Here is a 22,906-nt window from a genome sequence, read left to right on the forward strand (position 1 = left end):
GGCTCTCTATTTTGTTCCATTGATCTATGTATCTGTTTTTATGCCAGTAACATGCTGTTTTGATTACTGTAGACTTGTAGTATAATTTGATGTCAAGTATCGTTATACCTCCCACTTTGTTCTTATTTCTTAAGATTGCCAAGGCTATGCGGGGCCTTTTATGGTTCTATATGTAATCTAAATTCTTAATGATACTTCATTTCCAGTGTAAAATTGTTTCAGAGAGATTGCTGCAGTATCAAATTAAAAATGCAATTTTGTTTCATAGGGTTTTTGTTAAATACATTTTATTACAATTCTTTGAAAATTGGTAACTCTACAGGCCAGACTGCTTACAGATAATCCGAGTAATCACGCCAGAGGTGAGAATGCAGGCCATGTCAACTTCTGCTTTTTTCACATTGTGGTCTCATTATATGATCTATTGACTACCAACCAGTTTTTTGTCGTTGCTTATTAGTTTTCAGGTGTACAAAACAAGGTAATAGTTAGACATTTACACCCTTCACAAAGTGATAACCTCCGCAACCTACTACCCCTCTGATATCATATGCAGCTGTTACAATTCCATGAACTATATTCCCTATGCTGTACTCCCCTCCCATGAGCATACATATATATAATTATAGTGGACATCCAATATTATTCAGCTTCAGGCGTATAGTGCAGTGGTCAGGCATCTGCACAGTCTATGAAGTAATCCCCCTGATTAGTCCAGTACTCATCTGACACCCTACATAATCTTTATACATTATAGATTATATTCCTCAAACGGTATTTCATATCCCCATGACTATATTATGACTACTAATTTCTACCTTCTAATCCCTTTACCTTTTCCTCCATCCCCGCCCCCATCTAGCAACCATCAGTTGTTGTTCATTTCCCCGCCTATATCTCTGAGTCTATCTCTGTTTTTTTTGTTCATTTATTCTGTTCTTTAGATTCCACATATAAGTGAGATCATACAGTATTTGTCTTTCTCCATCTGACTTATTTCACTTAGCATAATATTCTCTAGGGCCATCCATGTCATCGCAAATGGTAAGATTTCACTTTTTAAGATTATTTATTCTCGTACAAGTTTCTCCATAGTTGTTACTAGCATTTTTAAGAGAGAATTCTCCTATGTGCAGGGAGTATACCACTTATTGCAATGGCTTTATCATACATCCTGATGCCCACTCAGTAAACACCAGTAATATCTTTCTCCACTCACAAACTGTAATGCTCCTTAAGAGGCATTGAGAACCACTGAGCTCATGAAAGACAGATAAATCATTGATCCATGCAGCCAGTGACTTACAATAATTTACCTTACACCACTAGTTAAGTGTCTTTCGTCCATCTGATATCTGTGTTTGAAATTAAATTAGAGTAGGGTTGCCAGATTTAGCAAATAAAAATTCAAGACGTCCATTTATCTGGCAGCTCTATACCAAAAACAATACAATGCAAATATCACATTCTGGTCTCTCTTTAACCCACCAATGGAAGATTACTGACAAACTGTAAACTCAAGTATTTGAGATTTAGAAAAGCAAGTTAAATGACACATTTTATACTTTAAACTTGTAGTGGCTAGAGCAATACTCTGATCACATAAAAATATAATTTATATTAACAAATATGTAGTCTACTGAATGTGACTAAACACAAAATACTAATAAAAATTTATATTTCTCCTGCTACAGACATTAGACGTTTATCTTTCAGCTACAGTTCCACAATATCAAATCCCAAAAAGTTCATGAATTTAATTTTTTATGGAATAAGAGATAAGGTTATTATAGCAAAGAATAATTTCAGTTTTCCTGATTGAATTGTGAAAATTTAGAGTTGTAGTGTTTCATACAGTCTCTATTGACATGTGACCTTAAGGACGAGAAAAATGGTAAGGTATTATTATCACATGATATGATATCTCAACTAAATATGCATTCATGTACACTAATTTTTTGTTTGGATGTTTGTTTCAGATATAAAAGAAAATGACAGTTCCTTTAGAAAGATATGCCACAAAAAATGAAAGACCTTTTAACCCTAGTAAAGAAACATAGTAAAGCCATTATGAATGATGTAGCAAGTTTAGGAAAATGAAAGCTGCTATTAAATATGACAGGCTGTCACAACAGCAAAAATCCGTGTAATCATAGCTGATACAAATAAAACAATATTTGTATTTAGTTTCTTTCAAGGAATTAAAATAATGGAAATCTTATTTAAGTTAATAGTTTTGAATATTATTGCAAAAATAGCAAAAAACTCAGATAAAAATCTCTAAATGTAAAACATATTAACATTATTTAAAGTCACTCACTGCTCTACCTGCTTTTGTTTTTCTTCAAATCTCCTTTAAGATAATTACATCTATATCCCTTTTTTATCTCCTGTGCATGATGTGTTATTCTTTTTCTTTATAATCTAGTATTCTTAACCAGGCTTCCTATTACTTGGCTTTAGTAAATCCATAATCAGCTAAAATTGGATTATTTTTGCTTTTCATACCATATAATAAAATCTGAATTTCTTGTAATTATTTTCCCTGTTGTAAAATCACCATTTCTTTTGTAACTTTAAATAAGAATGTCATATGAATGTGTGATATAATTATCTCCACCTGGCATTCAGTGAAGCTCCACCATTATGAGCATTTTCTTAGATAGTGATGAAATATTACAATGTGGAAAATACCTTGTGTGGAAAATATTGCATGTGGACACATACTAACTTTGTGCTCCGTGATAAATATCCCATGCAATAACAAAGGAGAAATTAGCTTCACTGTTTGTGGAAAGTGACCTCAGTGAAATGTCTGGCCTACTACTTGGCACTTTTCCCACACCTCTTAATGTTTAAGGGACTTCAGCCCTGCTGGGCGATTTTATTAAAGCTCCATAAAATCAACAACAAAACCAGTTTATCCACAGTATATGATTTTCATTCTATGTTATCTTTAATCCAGTGCACAATGGTACTCACCCATTAAAACCTTCTTTGTAAATTTGCTCTTTCTTAAAAACATCTCTAAAGATCTAAGAAATGTTAGCTTTAGTAACACCTTTAGTAAAAATTTTCTCCATAGAAGCAAGATGTATAAAGATGGTATACAAAATTCCTTTAATCCTGGTCAATATACAAGAAGCCTCAAATTTTAATTTACGGTATTTTGCCATGTATAATGTGCTCCTATGTATAATGTGCACCCACATTTTTGGCCCAAATTTTCAGGCAAAAAAATCTTTCATCTTAATTTTCCAAGAGATTTTCCAATAAGTTTTGTAAAAATATCAGCTAGATTGCTAGCTCCTGCCTAAAGTGTACGAAGAGAAATGTCATGCTGTTCACCCTGTGGTAATAAAGGTGGCATCACCTATCTTATCAAGTCAGAGTCACTTACTCTGTGGACAACAAGACGTCACTCTTCATTTCATTTCGTTGAACCTGTGGCCAAAATTACTTTCATTGCAAATTCATTGTAAATTCAACAAAATTGATTATCATATTCTAGGGTATTATTTTGCATACAGATATTATTGATTTCTAGAGTTACACTTTTAATTCATAAGCATAAATAAAAGAATTAAAAACATTTATATAAAAAATTTAAAAAATTATATAGATATGGAATTAGTACTGCTCATGTGTAATGTGCATCCTTATTTTACTCTCACAAATTTGGGCATAAAAGTGCACAACATACACAGCAAAATACGGTATATTAGGTGCAAACTTTGTGTCAGGAAACAGAGTGCAGTCTCTTCAAAAATAAAAGACTTCATATGGTATTTGTCTTTCTCTGTCTGGCTTATTTCATTTAGCATAATATTCTCTAGGTCCATCCATATCATTGCAAATGGTAAGATTTGGTTCTTCTTTATGGCTGCGTAATACTCCATTGTATAAATGTACCACAGTTTCTTAATCCAGTCGTCTACCGATGGGCATTTCGGTTGTTTCCATGTCTTGCCTATTGGGTATAGTGTTGCAATAAACATAGGGATGCATAATTTTTTTTGAATTAGAGTTTTGGATTTCTCCAGATAGATACCTAGGAGTGGAATTACTGGATCAAAAGGTAATTCCATTTTCAGTTTTTTGAGATACCTCCATACTGTTTTCCATAGTGGTTGCACCAATCCCACCAACAGTGCACAAGGGTTTCCTTTTCTCCACATCCTCGCCAGCACTTGTTGTTTGTTGATTTATTGATGATAGCCATTTTGACTGGGGTGAGGTGGTATCTCATTGTGGTTTTTATTTGCATTTCTCTAATGATTAGTGAGGTTGAGCATTTTTTCATATGTCTGTTTGCCATCTGTATGTCCTCTTTAGAAAAGTGTCTCTTCATGTCCTCTGCCCATTTTTTAGTTGGGTTGTTTGTTTTTTGGGAGTTGAGTTGAGTGAGTTTTTTATAAATTTTGGATATTAACCCCTTATCGAATATATCATTGGCAAATATCTTCTCCCATTCAGTTGGATCCCTTTTTGTTTTATTGATGGTTTCCTTTGCTATGAAAAAACTTTTTAGTTTAATGTAATCCCACATGTTTATTTTTTCTCTTACTTCCCTTGCCCGAGGGGATATATCAGTGACAATCTTGCTCCGGGTAGTCTATAAACTTTCTTCCTGTATTTTCTTCTAGGAGTTTTATGGTTTCAGATCTTACATTTAAGTCTTTAATCCATTTTGAATTTATTCTTGTATATGATATAAGGAGGTGGTCCAGCTTAATTTTTTCTGCATGTGTCTGTCCAGGTTTCCCAGCACCATTTATTGAATAGACTGTCTTTACCCCACTGTACACCAGAAGCTGAAGCTGAACAATAATGAATGTCAACTACAATTATATATATATAACATATATATTATATATATATATATATATATATATATATATAGTTACAAGAAGTGGAGTACAGCATTAGTAATAGAGACAGTGAGAATGTAATGGCTGTATGTAATGTGAGAGGGGTAGTAGATGGGGGAAGGAGGTTATCACTGTGTGAGGGATAGAAATGATAAATGTTTAACTATTGCATTGTTTTGTACACCTGAAACTAATTAAAAAAATGTTTGAAAAAAAATATCTACCTCATCGTGCTGCTGTAAGGATTAAATAAATTAGTGCAATCAAAAATATATAAATAAAATAAAAAATAAAGGACTTGCGAAATTTGAGTGTGGGAGGAGATGCCTTAGGTCTCTATATCTGAAAACTGCTGGGCCTGATGGGGTTTCAGAGGGACCAAATGAGATGCATTTCTTGCAGCAATCAATGTAACTTGCTTCTAGGGTGCTATTGTGATTTAAACTTAGACGCACCACATCAATTGCCAGTCCTGTTCATGCACTAGTACTGCATGTGTATTAAATTTTCTTCTGAATAATTTTAGTGTCTTTAAGGTCATTGAGAAACCAAATTATAATGCTACTATTATTCCAAAGTGCAAGATTTCTAATTTATATTCAGAGGAGTGCAATCTCCCAAACAGGAAGTGGATCATTTTTTATTTTTAATCTGTAGTGGAAAGATTTTGTCCTGGGAGTCTGCCAGCTATGTGATACCATTTCCCCACAACAGGCCTCAGTTTCCTGGTCTGTAAAATGAGGATGTTTCTAACTGGATGATCTCTGAAGTCCTTTTTTACTCTGATATTCTTTTATTCTTTGATTCATTATATAATTTTATGGATAAATTTACAAGTAATTTACTTTGTGGTTGTTGTTTTTTTGGGGGCGGGGGGTTGCTTCAAAATTACCTCCTTAAAATTGAAAAAGCATGTGGTTTCACCTTTGCAAACTCTCATGTCTTGTCCCAAATAGAAAAGTGTAACAAATTAAGAAAGGTGTATGTTGATTTTCTTCCCATTATTTCAAAAATATATGTAATTACTGTATGGTATACAAGTTTTCTTCATTTTAAGCACTAATACTGATACACCTAAAGCAAAACACTGGTTCTTCTAGTGCTACATAGATCTCATGTCCTATTGTAGCTACTTCCTACATGTTTATAACTCACATGGACATGAATTCTGCAAATAGGCAATGTCAGTAACTTGCACTTATATCCCCTTTGTCAAATGTAGGTTTAGAAATTGTATCATAGCATTCTGATGCTTCTAAATTCTCTTTAATTGTAACTGAAGTAACTAAAGTAGCTTTCTTTTCAAAAAACTAGGTTATTTTTTTAAATTTATGAATAAAAATGCATTCCATTCTTTATAATTTCATAGCTTCCTTGTAGATGTCTTTGTTGATTACAGGTTTTATTCCTATTAAATGATCAACAGCTTTTCCACACATTTTGATTAATGTCAATTTTTATCTCTTAAAAGGATCCTTCCCGGCCATTGGGATGGAGACGTTTTGCCCCAGCTTCCTGAGGGCAGGGTTTTTAAATAGCATCCAGGCCCCGAATCCAGTGCCAGGGGGTGGATCTTTGCCCCCCAGGATTCCTGCTGGTAGGTATTTCAAGTGAAATTTTCTGCTACTACATACAGCAGTAGCACTGTGCTCATCACTGACAGATTCACAATACAAAAATAAGTCTTTCTAAAATACAGTGTTGAAAGAAATGCAAGCGACTGTTTTTTTTTAAATGCAGGAACCACATGTATGATACCCAACACTGTGAAAATGGTGTAAAGGAATTAGAAGAAAGATCTGTAAGCTGAGCATCCAGTTAGCATAGTGCTGCCTCTTCTTCAGGGAAAGTTTTTACATAAATAAGAACTAGAGCTTCAGGTCCCAAATTTGTAACTCAGGAATACAACAAGGATGAATTTAAGCCACTGGAATTGGCTAGAAAAGAGAATTAAAAACTCAGTGTTATTAACAAAGAAAGTAATTCCATATCTGGTGAGTTTATAGAGATTTAGTTAAAGTTCCATTTTACGAAAGAAAAATGACTTCAGTGAAAGTCAGAAAGTAGCAAATTTGAAAGAAATTTTTTGAGAAAATTAATGCGCAATTCTCCCTAAAAATAGCAATCTGATCAAAGCCGTATTTTATGAATGAGAGAAACAAAATATACGCTATTGAACATTTCAAAATACAGTTTTAAAGTTTAGCAAATCACTCTGTGTGTTATCCATGGTATTATTATAATCACATATTTTTGTGTTTTCTCTGTCATTTTGTAAAATATTCAGCTGCCTTCCTCCCTTGCACCTGAAAAATGCAAACCCACTATATATTTTATATATGTCTTAACAAAATAGCATTAGGATATTGATTCTTGGAGTTTTTTAACCATAATTCTTGTCTTTTTATCATAATTAATAATTATGCTACAAATTATGGTGATGACACCAATGTCATCAGGAGGACTCGCCCAGTCAGCGATATACTGGGAACATTTGAAAAGACTGGGAAATCCAATCAAAACAGAATCCCAACTTGCACATTTCTTGCTTTTCTTAGCAAAATTATACCAACAAAGCTGAAGATTATTATATTGACATTTTTTTCTATTATCTTTATAATCACCCTTGCCCACTGAATTAAAACATGCAAAAAGTAACAAACTCTAAATCTGCTTCGATGTCATATGGTTTTATCCCTGGATAACTACTGACGTGTTTTGAGGCTTTGTGGCCAACAATGCCACGGATAGAGTAAGAATCAAAATTATGGGAATTAAAAATTAGCAATTTTCACTCTAATGAGAGTTTGCCACCTTTTTTTCTCTCTCTAGAAACAAAAAAGATATGAATTGCACATGAATTTTGTTGTTATAAAAGATTGGAAATAAATATCTATAGAAGTGAAACTCTCAAAGTTAACTACAAATATGAAAATGTTGCTTTCATATATATTATTAATATCTCTGTGATTGGAATTAGGAGGTGAATGGATTATTTTTAATGGCTTAATCCTTAACTCTTAATGACAAATCTTGGTGCATTTGGGTATGTTTGGCAGAAATGACATAACAAAGTTCAGTACAGACTTGAATTATTCAACATCACTAGTAAAAAAATATAACCCTTGTTGTTTAGCTGCTGAGAATGATAGAAGCAAGGTGATGTTTCTGTAATACATACACAGAAACAACTTTCCAGAGAGGGGTCTAAAAGAACACTCTAGCACTCCATTCTTCTAGGCTTTAAGCCAATTTTGCCTCTAGTTTTCATAGGAGAGAAAACTCAGTTCAGTTTTCATGACTTACATACAAATCAGGTGTAACAAAATTGCTTCATAAAAAGTTTATAGATCTAAACTTGTTCTTGTTCCCTCAACTGAAATTAGCTCAGCTCACTTTTCCTGGCTTATACCACTCTGATAAGTGATCCCTGTACACTTTCTCTGTTACTTTTCCGTAATGACTGCTACGATTTCAAAGGTAATTTTTATCCTTTTCCATTCAACTCTATCTTATTTCCCAAGAATTTCCATTATAATTTTGTGTAAAGAGGAATGAAGCAGTAATCATGAGAAGTTTTTTTTTTACTGTTTCATATTAAAAAAAAAAAAAAAAAAACAAAAAAAAAAACCTAAAGTATTTCTTTGCCATACTGTAGCTGAACTGAAGACCCTTGAGGTTTAGGACATCAATTTGAGGGCAGGAAGCACTTCCTCCCTTGACCTTTGCCATGGCAATGTAAACACTTGGCCAAAGGTTGACGTTAGTGGGCAGCAATTAATTTTCTTTCTACCGATTGACAATATGTCACAGTACTTTGAGGGTCTCAGAAGACATTTGCTGTGTCCTTCAAAAAAATCACAAAACGTCTTCGAATGGTGGTGCTAATTTAGTTCTCAGTTACTTATCTTAATCAAATTTAAATGAGTTACCTGATGATGGATCTTATATAAAATAATTTATTTGTATTCACATCACACTGTGCTATCTAGGGGTGATATTTTTACAGTACTTACTTATTTTAACACTAACTGTAATAATAAGACAACCATTGAATCATGAGACCCAGAAAGCAGACAAGCCTGAAATCATTATTTATGTAAGTTGTCAATTGTTCATATTGTTTACAGTCATCCCTCCATATTTGAGGGTTTTGAATCCCTGGATTCAACCAATCACAAGCTGAAACTATTTGGAAAAAACCAGAAAGTTCCAAAAAAAAATAAAAAACTTGAATTTGCCACTCACCAAGCACTATGCTGAGTACATGCAAATGAAGTGCTCTGTAGGCAGACCCAGCTGTAGCCTATATGCAAATATAGGTTATATGCAACTACAATCTATTTTATATAAGGGACTTGAGCATCATTGGATTTGAGTATCCTCGGGGGGCCTGGAATCAATCCTGTGTATACCAAGGGATGACTGTATGTGCCCTTTCTCACTTCTGAAAAGGTCATAGTAAAGGCTTATTATTCTTAGTTTCAAATAGAGAAAAACACCAGGAAGTAATTGGCTGAAAGTTGAATAGCAAGTATATTCATATATTTAATGCAATGTCTTTCATATAGTAGTCACCTAGTGAAGTAAGAAAATCACAGGAGAGAAGAAGAGAGGAGAAAGAAGGTGGGAAGAGAGGAAAGGAGAGCCGAGAGATAAGGAAAATAGAGGAGAAATTGGAATGACATGACTGAAATTATATTTTTTAAAATCAAAGTCTTGCCCATTGCATTTCTCCCTATTAAAACCAAATTGTATTCCTTGAAAAAATGATTGTGTCTATTCTAAATATGTTATCAGGCATATACACTAAAATGATAATAAGCTTGCTCTCTTTGTTCCATCTAGTTATTTTCTTTAATTTCATTCTTAGTCAAACAGTATTTCAAAGTGGAATAGAACGTTTTCATATGCCATACAATACTGATTATACATAGGGTCTTAGACTGATGACTCACTTTATAACAGATTTCACCTCTACCCAAACCTTTTACATGTTTGAGGGTTTCACGTGCTTACCATACACAAATGAAAGCAGAATTATAAAGTCCTTGAGAAATAAAATTACACAATGATAATGATAGAGTCATACATGGAAGTTTCACTGATTTGGTTTTCTCTGTCACTTCATAATAACTATGTGACATCATATGGTATCTTAAATTTACATAAGATCCAAACATTAAAATGTCGTAAAAATCAAACTTATTTATAAAATATAAAGGAATATTTGTTATCTAATAATTTCTCAGAAAATATTCTAGATTGAATATGATCAGATCAAGAAAATTCTAGCTTACGTTTTTCTGTCACTTTTCTACCAATTGTGGGAGACTGGAAAATAATATTTTTCACTAATGAAGTAACTCATAGATAGATAGATAGATAGATAGATAGATAGATAGATAGATAGATAGATTGGATTCTATATATATTGGATACCTTAAACTAACAAGCTTTGTCAATTATAAGTGAAGTGTATGAAAGAGGAAACAATATGAACAGGCAGCATGTAGGATTTAGAAACAGATAAACTCTGAAAAAAAGAAAATCAATGTTGAAGATCTCTCCCTAATATTTACTTTGTGGTTAATCATGGAAGCTCTCTAGTTATTGAGGGACTGTTCTGCAACTGTCTCAGTCTGCCTACACTTTAAACACAGCGCTATATGTATAACACCTCTTTGGACATTTTTACCTGAGCTTTTCATTGCACGACATGTTAGGTTCAGAGTAAATGGCAACAATGGAGTGAATGGTTGTCTTCACCTTGTTGCTTTGGCAATACCCCGAGACTCCTTCTCTGCTTCTTCTGAATCAAATAACAGGAGGAATATGAATATGTGGGGATTCAAAAACAAGATTTACAAATACTAAGTATATAATTAATAATTATGTTTAATATTATTTATGTCTTTGCCCTATGAAAAGCGATTTGGACGAGTCTTAAACTCAAAAGCCAGACTTTTTCCTACCTTCATGACTGCCCCCTGACTAGCAATGTTAGGAAATGAATTCACAACCCAGTTTTCTATAAACTGGTAACAGAGCCACCTAAATCATTCCTATAGCAGAGGGCTTACAGTGCTGAGCCAATAGTAAAATGTTTTCAAAGTCCATTAACAATGATTATCAATATTATCCTTTCCATAGTTCATGTGAAATCCTATCTGATGTGGAGTCAGGGCAAATATTGCATGCATTATTATCCAGTCAAATATGTTTTTTATTCAGAAGGCATGTAATTTAGATGTTACAAATAAGCCAGGAATGACAAATAAGTTTGGAGCTGCAAAGAATCTAGGATCTAGTGAATATGATATTATCAGGTTTTAATGCATATAAAGCACTACAGAAAAACAGTAATGCTAATATATAAGTAGGTGGCAGACTTTGGAGGAAAGTTTGATGAGTTAAGGAAAATTGGCCAGAACTCAGTATGTCAAGGGAAATCGGCAGTGGAAGAGTATATGTGCCTTTTAAATACAACCAAACTGCAGTACAGAGAAAAATCAAAGTAAACCATTTTATTTCTTTATGTGGTCAAACTTTGTAGAAAAGTAACTTTGCTTTAAGTCCACAAATTGACATTTCAAAATTAGTCACTTTTGATAAGAGAATTTCTATTGACTGTAGTTCTTCTGAGGATGATTATTTTTATATTTTTGTAGTACTGATGACAATTTATCTATTTTTATCTTTAACAAAATATTGTAATAAATATATACAAATGATAAGAGACAGTGGTTTCCTTTTTAACTAAGAGACCTTCGGTGGGGGGTACTCTTCTTTGATTGAAAAATATGTTTCACCCATTTCTACAGTTGAGAATGTTGCCAGTTACCCTGAATGAGGTATGTATGAATGAGTGTGTATGTGTACCTACTTAAACCAAAAGCCAATTATAAAAGGAATAAGTAAAACTGGACATTTGCTAAGTAAAATCCTGAATAAATGATTCGAAATGTAAACTGTGGTGGAAAGAAAAACCTTCACCTGGATTCCTGACTTCTGGTTTCTTTCATCTTTGCCGTGTGTGATTTCAAGCCCAGTAGGATACTCAGTACCCATCAGCCCAGTTCTCCCCTAGAGAACTCTCTTTTATGAAAGTGTGTGCAGCACGAGCTTTAGAAGGAAACCTGGCATAATTACAATGATTAAAAAACTAGATTGGGGAATTGGGGAGAGATCTGGGCAGAAGGCTAAGATTATTCTACTTCAGGAATCAGGATAGGCATAGAGGAGAGAAGGTCACTGAGAAAATGACATAGAGAACACACCCAGCCAACAGAAGCACAAAGGTGTCATTAGTGATTGTACTTTTAGTCATACACCCATAAGCAACCCCTTAAAAATATTTGCAACATTGTTAGTTCTAAATTACAGCGCCAGTCAAGAACACCTTGAGAAGCTACTGCTAGCTTGTAAACCCAGCACAAAAGGGGTGAAGCAGATAATGTCAAGGTTGCTTTCAATCTGCTTCCTTAGTTGCTTAAAGTGAGTGAGTTCCAAAAGGCATGTACATCATCCTTTGGTTCTTTGACTTACTTGAGGAGAAATACACAAAAGGTTAGAAAATGATTTAAAACTTAAGGAAGACAACTTGAAGATACCAATTGGAATAAGAAAAGTTGGGATGGGAGCATCTACATAATTGAAGGTATAATTTCAACCTTCAAATAGCATTCACTTTGCAAAACTTTAATCTATTGCAGAGTTTATGAGTTTAAAAACTCCTGTGGACAGATGGTCCTGATGTTGAGGTACAGCTCACGAATCAGATTCCTTATGGATTAGACTTTCTTTCTTGGCCAGACATAACATTGACTCTCTTCCCCAAGAAAATGGACATATGATCATACATGTCAATGTTTGCATACAATTCCAGGAGGTTTCTGTACACCCAGAAGTCCATAAAAGAAGAATCTCAGGTTCTAAAGAACTAAATGTTCTATATATAAAGTTATATTTAACTGATATAAAAGAGCATCATCTTTATATAAAACTCATAGTGCATTAAAAAGAAAAAGAACAGAGCTGCAGGATGCATTTGATATTAAGTTCTTGAACATTGACAAAGAGAATTTTGATTTTTGATTTTTTTTTTTAGTGCTAGAAAAACATGAAAAATCTTAAAAGAGCCTTTGATTAATCTCCCTATTTTTTACCATTCGTTTTATTTCTCTATTCTCAGGTTCTTTAAATAACTTTAGCCTTTGACCTTAGCTATACCTTCTTACTGGAATAAATGCTTCTTTTAGTATCATTTGAATAAGTTAGAATCTTAAAAAATCTGTATCTTATATATGACTGTTTAAATCTCAGTTGAGAACGTGTCTACTCCCCCCACACACACACCCCAGAAATCTTCTTGCTTTATTATTACAAATTGTGCCATTTATTTTGGTCCTAGCCAAAGAAACTATCAACACTTTCAAAAGATTCATTCAAGAATTTTCTTCTCACAGAGAAAAATTCTGAAAAGACTGTACATAGTTTGCTAAATTAACTGAGTCTCCACATGGATCAGCGTTCAATTTTTGTATTGGTTAGGATTTTTGTGTCAGTGTTTCACTTTAATTGGAAACATGACAAGAAAGTGAACAGCTCAAATGCCTCTTCCTCTCTGGAGAACCACACTGATTTCGGTAGGGCAGCACGCGTGCCCTCATGAGCTGCTCGGCCACTTAAGAGCATAACGAAGGTGAGGATAGAACAGTCCTGTTACAAAACTTGTCTCATCTCAGCATTCATTCTTTTACCTTGTAGGACAAAGGACAGTGGAAGTTGCCCCGTAGCACAATGTTAGCTTTTCATAGTTCTATTCACAGAGGTCTTAGAGTGTATTTAGCAAAATTGAAATAAAAAAAATAAAAATTTAACCTCTTGCAAGATTTTCAGAAAATAATAAACATAAATAACTTGTTTTTCCTGGAAGGAAAATAGTTGGTAGTTTAATTTATAACATATGTATGATTTATTTAACAAATATTTTCTCCCTTATAATTAAAATCTCACATAAATAACCTGTCTATATCCTATCTAGATTTTTAAAAATTTTCTGTTGATTGTCTTTTGATTAGTGAATGATACAAAAGACCTAAAAGTTAAATATTTGATCACTTCTGTAACCATAAGACACTTTTGAAGCCAGAACTAAAGCATAGCATTTAAAACACTTCTGGAAAATATGATACTTTTACGTTCTCCCAAAAGCTTCAAGACTCTTTCCTAAAACATTCAGAATGTGTTAATAGTTTCCTAAATGTTTTCTCCAGAAGTTTTACAAAAATATATCATTTTGCTACTTTTAAATGTTCTCATGCATGCCTTTTACAACTGAAATTTCAACAGGTGAATTTCTGTCCTTTTAATCCTTAAATGAAAATATTAGGATAATTTACAAATAAATCGATTTTTAAAGGAACTTTAAAATCATTATCATAAACTGATGTTGGGAGATGGGGAAAGCAAACTCTAAAAGTTCTTTTTTCAACAGATTTCCTTAGTACATATTTCCTGTTTATGTAGAACATGACAGGGCTTTAAAATCCTAGAACTTCTCGAGGACAAACATATTTGGGAGCGACACAGTACCCAGTCCATATGCCTTTCCAGGATATGTTTGTAAGATGAAGCATTGAGATTTAGGGTAATACTGTATCTTCTCCATAATTACTAATGGAGACCCAAGTATTATTTTGGAGTATAACAAGACAGTCAAGCACTCCGACTCTGGTGCCAGATCGCCTGGCTTAGAGCTCTAGCTATGCCAATTGGTCATTGTGTGTCTGGACAGGTTGCTTAAACTCTCAGTGCATCGGTTATCTGATCTGTTAAATTGAACTCATAATTTTACTCACCACAAGGGTTGATATGAGGACTAAGTAAGTTAACACATGTAAAGCCAATAGAACAGTGCCTAGTACATAGAAGAACTTATTTTTTAAAGTCAGTTATTATTACATACTCTTATGTGTTGATTTAGTTATGGTATCTATTTCTAAATCATCTACCCAAAAGGTTTTCACAGAAAGAAACAAAGAACAAAGGCAGCATAAAATTATTTATTTGACATGCAGTTTAATTTGGTTTTGAACTTAGACATTACATAGTTTTTTCAAGTCATGAGACTTCTCTGATGTGTTTTGCTCATTGCCACCTAAGGATAATTAAACTATTGATTATTGCATAATCAATTATTTCATAATAATTGAAAAGCAAAAAGTCATAAATCAAACAACTTCAAAATAAGGGGTTTTAAGTTGATCGTGATCATTACATTACTTTTATAAATATGGGTGGAATAATACCATATCAAGAAAGCCATTCTTTAAAATTCATGTTATTAACATTTTGCCATATGGTTAGTGTCTTATGGTGAAAACATATTCTAGCATCAGGTATCTTTGGCAGTAACTTTCTTTGTCAACAAGACACTTATAATTTAGAAGAAATTCTTTCCATATGGTAACTTTCAGTAGAGAGAAGGACATTACTGACTCTTACTGAACTTAATAAATGCAGATGTTATGCCACTGCTCTCCGGAACTGACAGGAAAATTATGTTTTGTTTCTTTAGCCTCACACCTTCTATTTACTCTAAAACCAATCTAGATTAAGAAATGCTAATGCTTTCCTAAATACAGATCACTCTTCCTAATATCTGCTTGGCTGTTTTATTACCAAATAAAATAATTTATTCTTCAGCATTTCTCCGAGGACATTTGGGTCACCTCTAAATTTAAAAAAGCAAAATAAAGAAATTAAGATAAGCAAATCACATAGCTATTATATAGTTATAGGGGTTTCAAAAAGCACCAAGGTTAATATCAATTCCAGATTAACCATAAGACCTGTTGTTACAGGTAAAATCTATAAATAGAGTACAAAAGACACAACATAGCTTGTTAGGTAGAAATAAGAATCTACTTCCTACAGAAGCTATCACTAAATACTACATGTTATAGGATGATATTTACAGTAAGAAAATACCCATTCTGATTATTTTACTCTAGGAGAATCCATCTTGTTCATTAAAGTGGGCATTAAAGTAACTTGAAACCTGTTGCTTTCGTGTATAGGATGTAAAATGACCTTTAAGACCGTTAGGAAATCTCCTAAATATACTTACCTTAGTCATTTTCAGTAATGAACTTTTTTTAATTCTGAAAGCCACTTTTAGATTAGGATTCAGCATCTAGTCAGTAAAGTAAGATATAATCCTCGTATTTATCCATTCATTCTTTAAGCTGCTCTTAGGTGATTTAATATTTAGTATTGGGTACACTATTCTTTGTATTTTAAACACATTGTCTCATTTAATCTCACACTCAGGCAATGGAGGAGGTGTTAATTCACCTCCTGTTATTGTGTAATAACATGCAATATACGAATACTCAAATGAACAATATATGGCATATAAATGAGGAGACTGAGGCAGTGAGACATCCATAAGTGAGTTGTGAAAGTTCAAATGCCCGAAGTGGAAAATGTCTTCAATATCCTGCTATCTGACTCTAATCCCATAACTTCTAAATGCACTGTGCTGAGTACACAAGGAATAAGGTAACCAACCATCCCAATTTGCCTGGGACATGAGAATTTCAGTGCTAAAACCGGGAATTGACTGTATCATACAAAACATGTAAATAGCAATCATTTTTACTTTGCCATAGAATATAAAAGAATTTTCATGTCAATACCATACTACAGCAAAATATGAAAATGATCCATTTTTATAAAACTATTTTTTACTACACAGAGAAAAAATGTAATAAGAGAGAAGCAGGTAATTGCGCCAAAGGGAAAGAAAGTACATGTACAACCACATTTTTGAGTGCCAACTAGTGCTAGACACTGTAATAACTATATGTTTTCTCATCTAGTCCTTTGAAAAAGCGTATGTAGTATGTGATATTATCTTCATGTTATACATGCAGAATCTTGCCCAAGGTCATGCAGCTAGTAGGTATCTGAGCTGAAATTTGAATTCTGCTTTCCCTTCAAAACCATGTATTTCACAATGCAAATAATTTAGGATTTATTGATGTGCCATTGCATTATTTCAGTAATTCTTTTCTTGGTCTAGAATTATTCTTAGAGAACTCCTTTATGTTTTGTTCCTTTTGACATTCCATTCAAAAAAATATAATTGAGCCTAGCTCCTTGCTCAATAGTGTGCTTTCAGTGAAGAATTAAGCACCAGTCCTGGCCTTAAGGGCATTTTAGAGTGGGAGGCTAACATCAACACCATACCATAAGTGTTATAAAATTTTTTGATTAAGATGTAAAGGGAGGAGAAAGTAAACATCAAGACTTCCTAAAAGGGAAAGTGATTCACGGGAGAATTGATAATGGAGAGGAGAGGGTATTTAAGCTGCACTCTTTTTTCTTTTTTTTTTTCAAGTATATGAATTTACAAAGTGGAGATACTAAGAAGTTAATCTTCCAAAAAGGAGAAAAAGGTATAAGTCACACTTAGGGAATTATGAGTTGCCAAGAGAATTTGAAAAACAGGCTTCCGGGGGTGAGGGGGAGGTAAAAGATGACCCTAGAAACAAAGGTAAAGGAGAGATTGTGAACAAACTTCATTGCCAAGCAGTGTAGACTTTAATCCTGCAGCAAACAATACAATAAGTAAAACAGTCTTTAAAGGAGAGGGTAGGGTCTTATAAAGATCCGGCTAGGTCTTATTTTCGGGGAAACACGGTAGCATCTAACCTGCAATTTGTTTCCTAGTCGTTTGCTATAGGGAATTTAGACTGTGAAGATTACAAGCAACTTTACAATTCATGATTTACATTTTATAATTAAGAAAATAGGTAAGTCTAAGGGAATTTAAAAAATTAGGGTGGTTTTCTTCAACTATGTGGCTAGGTCAGAGAAGTCTATTGGTAACAGTGCTTTTTCTGTCTTATTTTTAAATATATAAAATTATATATTGCATTATTGCTCTTGGAAAATATATTTGGAGGTGATTGATTCTTTTTACATTTTAAAATGTTCCACCTTATTTCCTTTTTTTTTTTTTCAATTTTAGCCACTTACTCCAACTGCCTCATGTCACAGAATTAACTTAGTGTTTGCATTGTTCTGCAGCCAACGGACAAACTTCAGGATTCTTTAATGTCAGTCAAGTCTCAAACTCCACAGATCTTTTTTCAGAAGTCTCATCAGCTTAAGAGATCTTCATACAAAGTCACACAAAAAGTGCATGTCTTTGGTTTTTCTTCATAAATAGCCCAGAAATGGTTATATTTTAAACTGCATTGGAATCAAGATCCTGTAAGAAATCACTTATTTATATTCTGAATACAGTGGATCACAAAATCCCATGTCATTTTCATCTGTTGTAGAGAACAATTGTTTTTCTTTAACTGGAACTTTTATGAACTATTGACTAATGAATCTTTTTAAAATTTGCAGCTTCCCAATACTTAAGACGATTTAATATAGGTGGTGTTAAGAAACCATATGATAACATTACTTTTTTCATGATGTTGTTAAAGAAAATAAAAGAAAGGCATTATTTAAATCTTGGAGAAAATATTTTGCTAGTGAAATATTTTTTCTTTTTTGCCTCAGTGATGATTTGTGAAAAAAGGTGATTACAGAGATTTAACATTTTCATATAAGTAATGAGTTTGTGCTGGACATAGTATTTTGTATCAGCTTTGCAATTTCTAATGTGCAGTCAGTAATATCAAGAATTAAAACAAAACTCAACAACCCCAAAACTCTATTACAGATTTAAATCAATTCTATTTTTTTTAACATTATGTCATGTGTACATTTTGTCGAACAGGTAATAAAATTTGTGGTAATAACTTGGATTGACAGATTGCCTGCATTTTTTCCCCCAGGTGCAATTCAGGACTTTATAAGCCAGTTATTTAATCTATTTCCTCTTCCCCTGTTTCTGTTTACAGATAGTGAAATATAATTTCAAATGGATTTGATAATGAATAAAATAGTTTTCTCACCCCTCTAAGGCATTCTTAAGATATGATGACATACATTTGAACACAATTAGAATATATTAAACAATTTTTATTTACAAAATAAGTACTAAAACTGGGGACTTATTTCCTCTTACACTGTTGCCTGGTGATGATCAGATTATGTCCCAAACGAATCTTATCTTCGCTGAGTTCAATCCAGACTTTTTATATTTCTCCAGGATGCTCTTTTCCTCCCAAATTCCTGTTTTGATTAAACCATTGCCACTCATCTATAATTACCCAGGTTTGAAACACTATTGTAATATAGAACTTCTCACGTTATCAGACCTCTGTTAGTCCATAAGTTATTAACTTGTGCTGATTACATAGAAAATCTATTATCACTGCCCACATTCTGCCTTTGTTTTCCTTTTTTGACTTATTACAAAAATCTTTACTGGTCGTACTTGCTAACACTTGTACAGCCATTATTTTGAACATTCAGTGATATATTCAACATATATTTTAAATGCCTAGTATGTATCAGTTTTGGTTTCTGGAGAAACATCCCCAATCATTTCCTCAAATCATCCTCAAAATATATTCCCTCTTGGAAATATATTTTCCAAGAGCAATAATGCAATATATAATTTTATATATTTAAAAATAAGACGGAAAAAGCACTGTTACCAATAGACTTCTCTGACCTAGCCACATAGTTGAAGAAAACCACCCTAATTTTTTAAATTCCCTTAGACTTACCTATTTTCTTAATTATAAAATGTAAATCATGAATTGTAAAGTTGCTTGTAATCTTCACAGTCTAAATTCCCTATAGCAAACGACTAGGAAACAAATTGCAGGTTAGATGCTACCGTGTTTCCCCGAAAATAAGACCTAGCCGGATCTTTATAAGACCCTACCCTCTCCTTTAAAGACTGTTTTACTTAGCCGGATAATCAGCTCTAATGCATCTTTTGGAGCAAAAATTAATATAAGACCCTGTATTATTATATTTATTATATTATATTTATTATATTATATTATATTATATTATATTATATTATATTATATTATATTATATTAAAGACCCAGTCTTATATTATAGTAAAATAAGACCGGGTGTTATATTAATGTTTGCTCCAAAAGACACATTAGAGCTGATGGTCCGGCTACGTCTTATTTTCGGGGAAACACAGTAGCAGTATTCTGAAAAAAACAACTCCTTAGTTTAATAATAGGCAAAATACAAAAGATGCAGAGCTCAGGTGTGAAACTTCTAATTCACAAGAAACCGAGGGAGTCTTCATCTGGCTATTATCTTTAATGAGAACATGAAAGTTGTCACCGATGAATTTTAAGATTGCATAAAGTATCTCCCCAGGAGTTATAGATAGAACTAATTTCAAAATACTGTGTATTCATGTAGATCAGAATCTTGTGAAATACTGCAGGGTTACTTTCTTAGGAATTGTGAAATTGATGCAAAAAATCAACTTGTTTCTACGAAGCCCCTTCTCTGCTCAGCTGTATGGGAGAAACCCAGTGAATGGGAACACAAAGCGTGTATGGGATGATAAGAAAGAAAAACAACCTAATATGAAACCAGGCACAACATTTCATCGTGCAGATAAAGATGTGAGGGGAGTGCAACTATAGGAAATATAACTGTGGGAGACTTTGAAGGAGCAGGTACAGTGTATAAATTCTGGGGAGCCGTGAGGTTAAGATTAGGGAGAGGAGCATGTGGGGTATAAATCTGGCAGGGGAATACCAAAAAGATAGACGGAAGGAGACAGGAATGAACAATTACAGGCAATAATGACAACTGATGCAGCAGGAGGTGATAAGGTTAGTTAGGAGAGATGAGGGTTGACTAACAGAGCCTTACAGTTTTGACCTATAAATAGTGGCTGAGAGGCACATACGGCATCAAGTTTAAGAGCTTAAGTTCTGAGACACACTGCCTGACCCTGCCACTTACAGCTGTTTGACTTTTGGCAAGTAGTTTAATTTTCTATCCCTCAATTTTCTTATCTGTGTAATGGGGGTAATAACAGTATGAATCGATACAAATAAAACACTTGCAAGCTCTTCTTTATTCTAATCAGACTGACATTCTTGGGGAGAGGATAAAATTTTCTTAACATAGTTTTTAAAAATTAAATATGTTTCTCTAGCTCCAGTGGTCAAGAATGAAAAGTTGTGGGGCCCGCCTGGTGGCTTAGGCGGTTGGAGCTCCATGCTCCTAACTCAGAAGGCTGCCGGTTCGATTCCCACATGGGCCAGTGGGCTCTCAACCACAAGGTTGCCAGTTCAATTCCTTGAGTCCTGCAAGGGATGGTGGGCAGCGCCCCCTGCAACTAAAGATTGAACACGGCACCTTGAGCTGAGCTGCTACTGAGCTCCCAGATGGCTCAGTGGGTTGAAGAGAATCCTCTCAACCACAAGGTTGCTGGTTCGACTCCCGCAAGGGATGGTGGGCAGCGTCCCCTGCAACTAGCAACGGCGACTGGACCTGGAGCTGAGCTGCGCCCTCCACAACTAAGACTGAAAGGACAACTTGAAGCTGAACGGCACCCTCCACAACTAAGATTGAAAGGGCAACAACTTGACTTGGAAAAAAGTCCTGGAAGTACACACTGTTCCCCAATAAAGTACTGTTCCCCCCCGCCAAAAAAAAAGAATGAAAAGTTGTGATTATGGGCCTCAGGCAGAAGAAAGACCTCAGGCAGTCATTTGTAGTAACCCAACTCTTCACCTTAACATCGATAATCCATTATACTTCAAACTGCAATACTGGTCTCAGAGTTTTTATATTGAAATATAAAAATGACCTTTTTATTTTTCCCTACCTTGCTAACCAAGTGTTTGCATCAGGCTCCTATCTCCAAGCTTTTTAAAAAACAATGGCTAAATAAAAGAGTTCATAACAAACTTTCAGATTTAATAAATTTAATTTTTAAGAAATCCGATCTTCTAGACCACTGTCTACAGTAAAGCTGACAGTTCATTTGACCTCAGTATTTTCTGATAAAGTTCTTCGTCTGTATTTGGGTGAAATTAATGACTTTGAGGGACATTACACAAATCCAACAAAATGGAGGTCTTCTTTGGGTTCTAATTCTGTACATGATAAATTAGGAACTTTATTACTACATTTAACCTTTAGCATAGCTTTCTTTAAAATATAGATTGAAATGTAAAATCTAGCATTTGCAGACATTGTACTAATTTGTTACCATTGCCTATTGTAACCCATGAGCCTTTGCATTCATAAAAGGGACATGAATTACAATATGAGATATAATATTTCCAGCATTGGTACACATAGTTTCTTTCCACGTCTCCTTTGTGCTCATGAGGAAAAACTCTGTGTACAATGCAGATTGAATTGTTAAAAAATTCCAATCAGAAGCAAGAAATAGAGAAGTAAGAAGTAAATAAATATGTCATACATGTTTATTTCAGGTAAATAATATTTTCCCTTTGTCTGAAATGAGTTTATCTTTTAAATTTGGGAAATTAGGCAGAACAAATAGATTCTTTTCTTTGAAACAAATCAAAGTTATTTATGTCAAATATTCTACATAATGGAGGTATTAGGAACTAACGATTGCAAATAGACATGATAAAAAAGAAATAAAACATGTTCAATTTCAGATGTTAGCTTCTGCACTAGACTATGAAATCAGAGTACTTATTTTTCATGTACTGCCATCATTGTTCTGTTGATCTAATCTATGTCCAATAAAGAGATGATCAAGAATTATTACAAACCCCACCAACTGTGTATCATTCATCCGTCTACTGACATTTTTTTATTTAAAATCCCTAAAAGCAGGCTGTGATCAAAGGTTTATAATGTCTTAAAGAGAATTTATGAATTTCTCTTTTCTGCTTTGCCTTAGGAATATTTCAGAAATGCCCAGTCTAACAAAATTTCACCATAGTTACTGCACCACTATAGGAGAAGTTGTACCACAACTGCCAAACCAGCTACAGTAACTGCTTAAACCCTGACTTTAGCTTGTTGATTGTCTTTTAAGGAAAAGCTCAGGACAAAAAAATATATATATATGATCTAAATAA

At 33.7% G+C, this 22,906-nt stretch overlaps 1 protein-coding gene across 1 annotated transcript in view; it reads left to right on the forward strand.

Annotated features, from left to right (window-relative positions):
• The window catches only part of EPHA6 (EPH receptor A6), an 869,632-nt gene that overhangs the window by 698,246 nt on the left and 148,480 nt on the right, over positions 1 to 22,906 (forward strand). Inside the window, 1 exon segment of the mRNA XM_033122487.1 lies at positions 6,343 to 6,468. Coding sequence (XP_032978378.1) covers positions 6,343 to 6,468 — 126 coding nt within the window.

Source organism: Rhinolophus ferrumequinum, chromosome 2, assembly GCF_004115265.2.
Source record: "Rhinolophus ferrumequinum isolate MPI-CBG mRhiFer1 chromosome 2, mRhiFer1_v1.p, whole genome shotgun sequence".
NCBI classification, from domain to species: Eukaryota; Metazoa; Chordata; class Mammalia; order Chiroptera; family Rhinolophidae; genus Rhinolophus; species Rhinolophus ferrumequinum.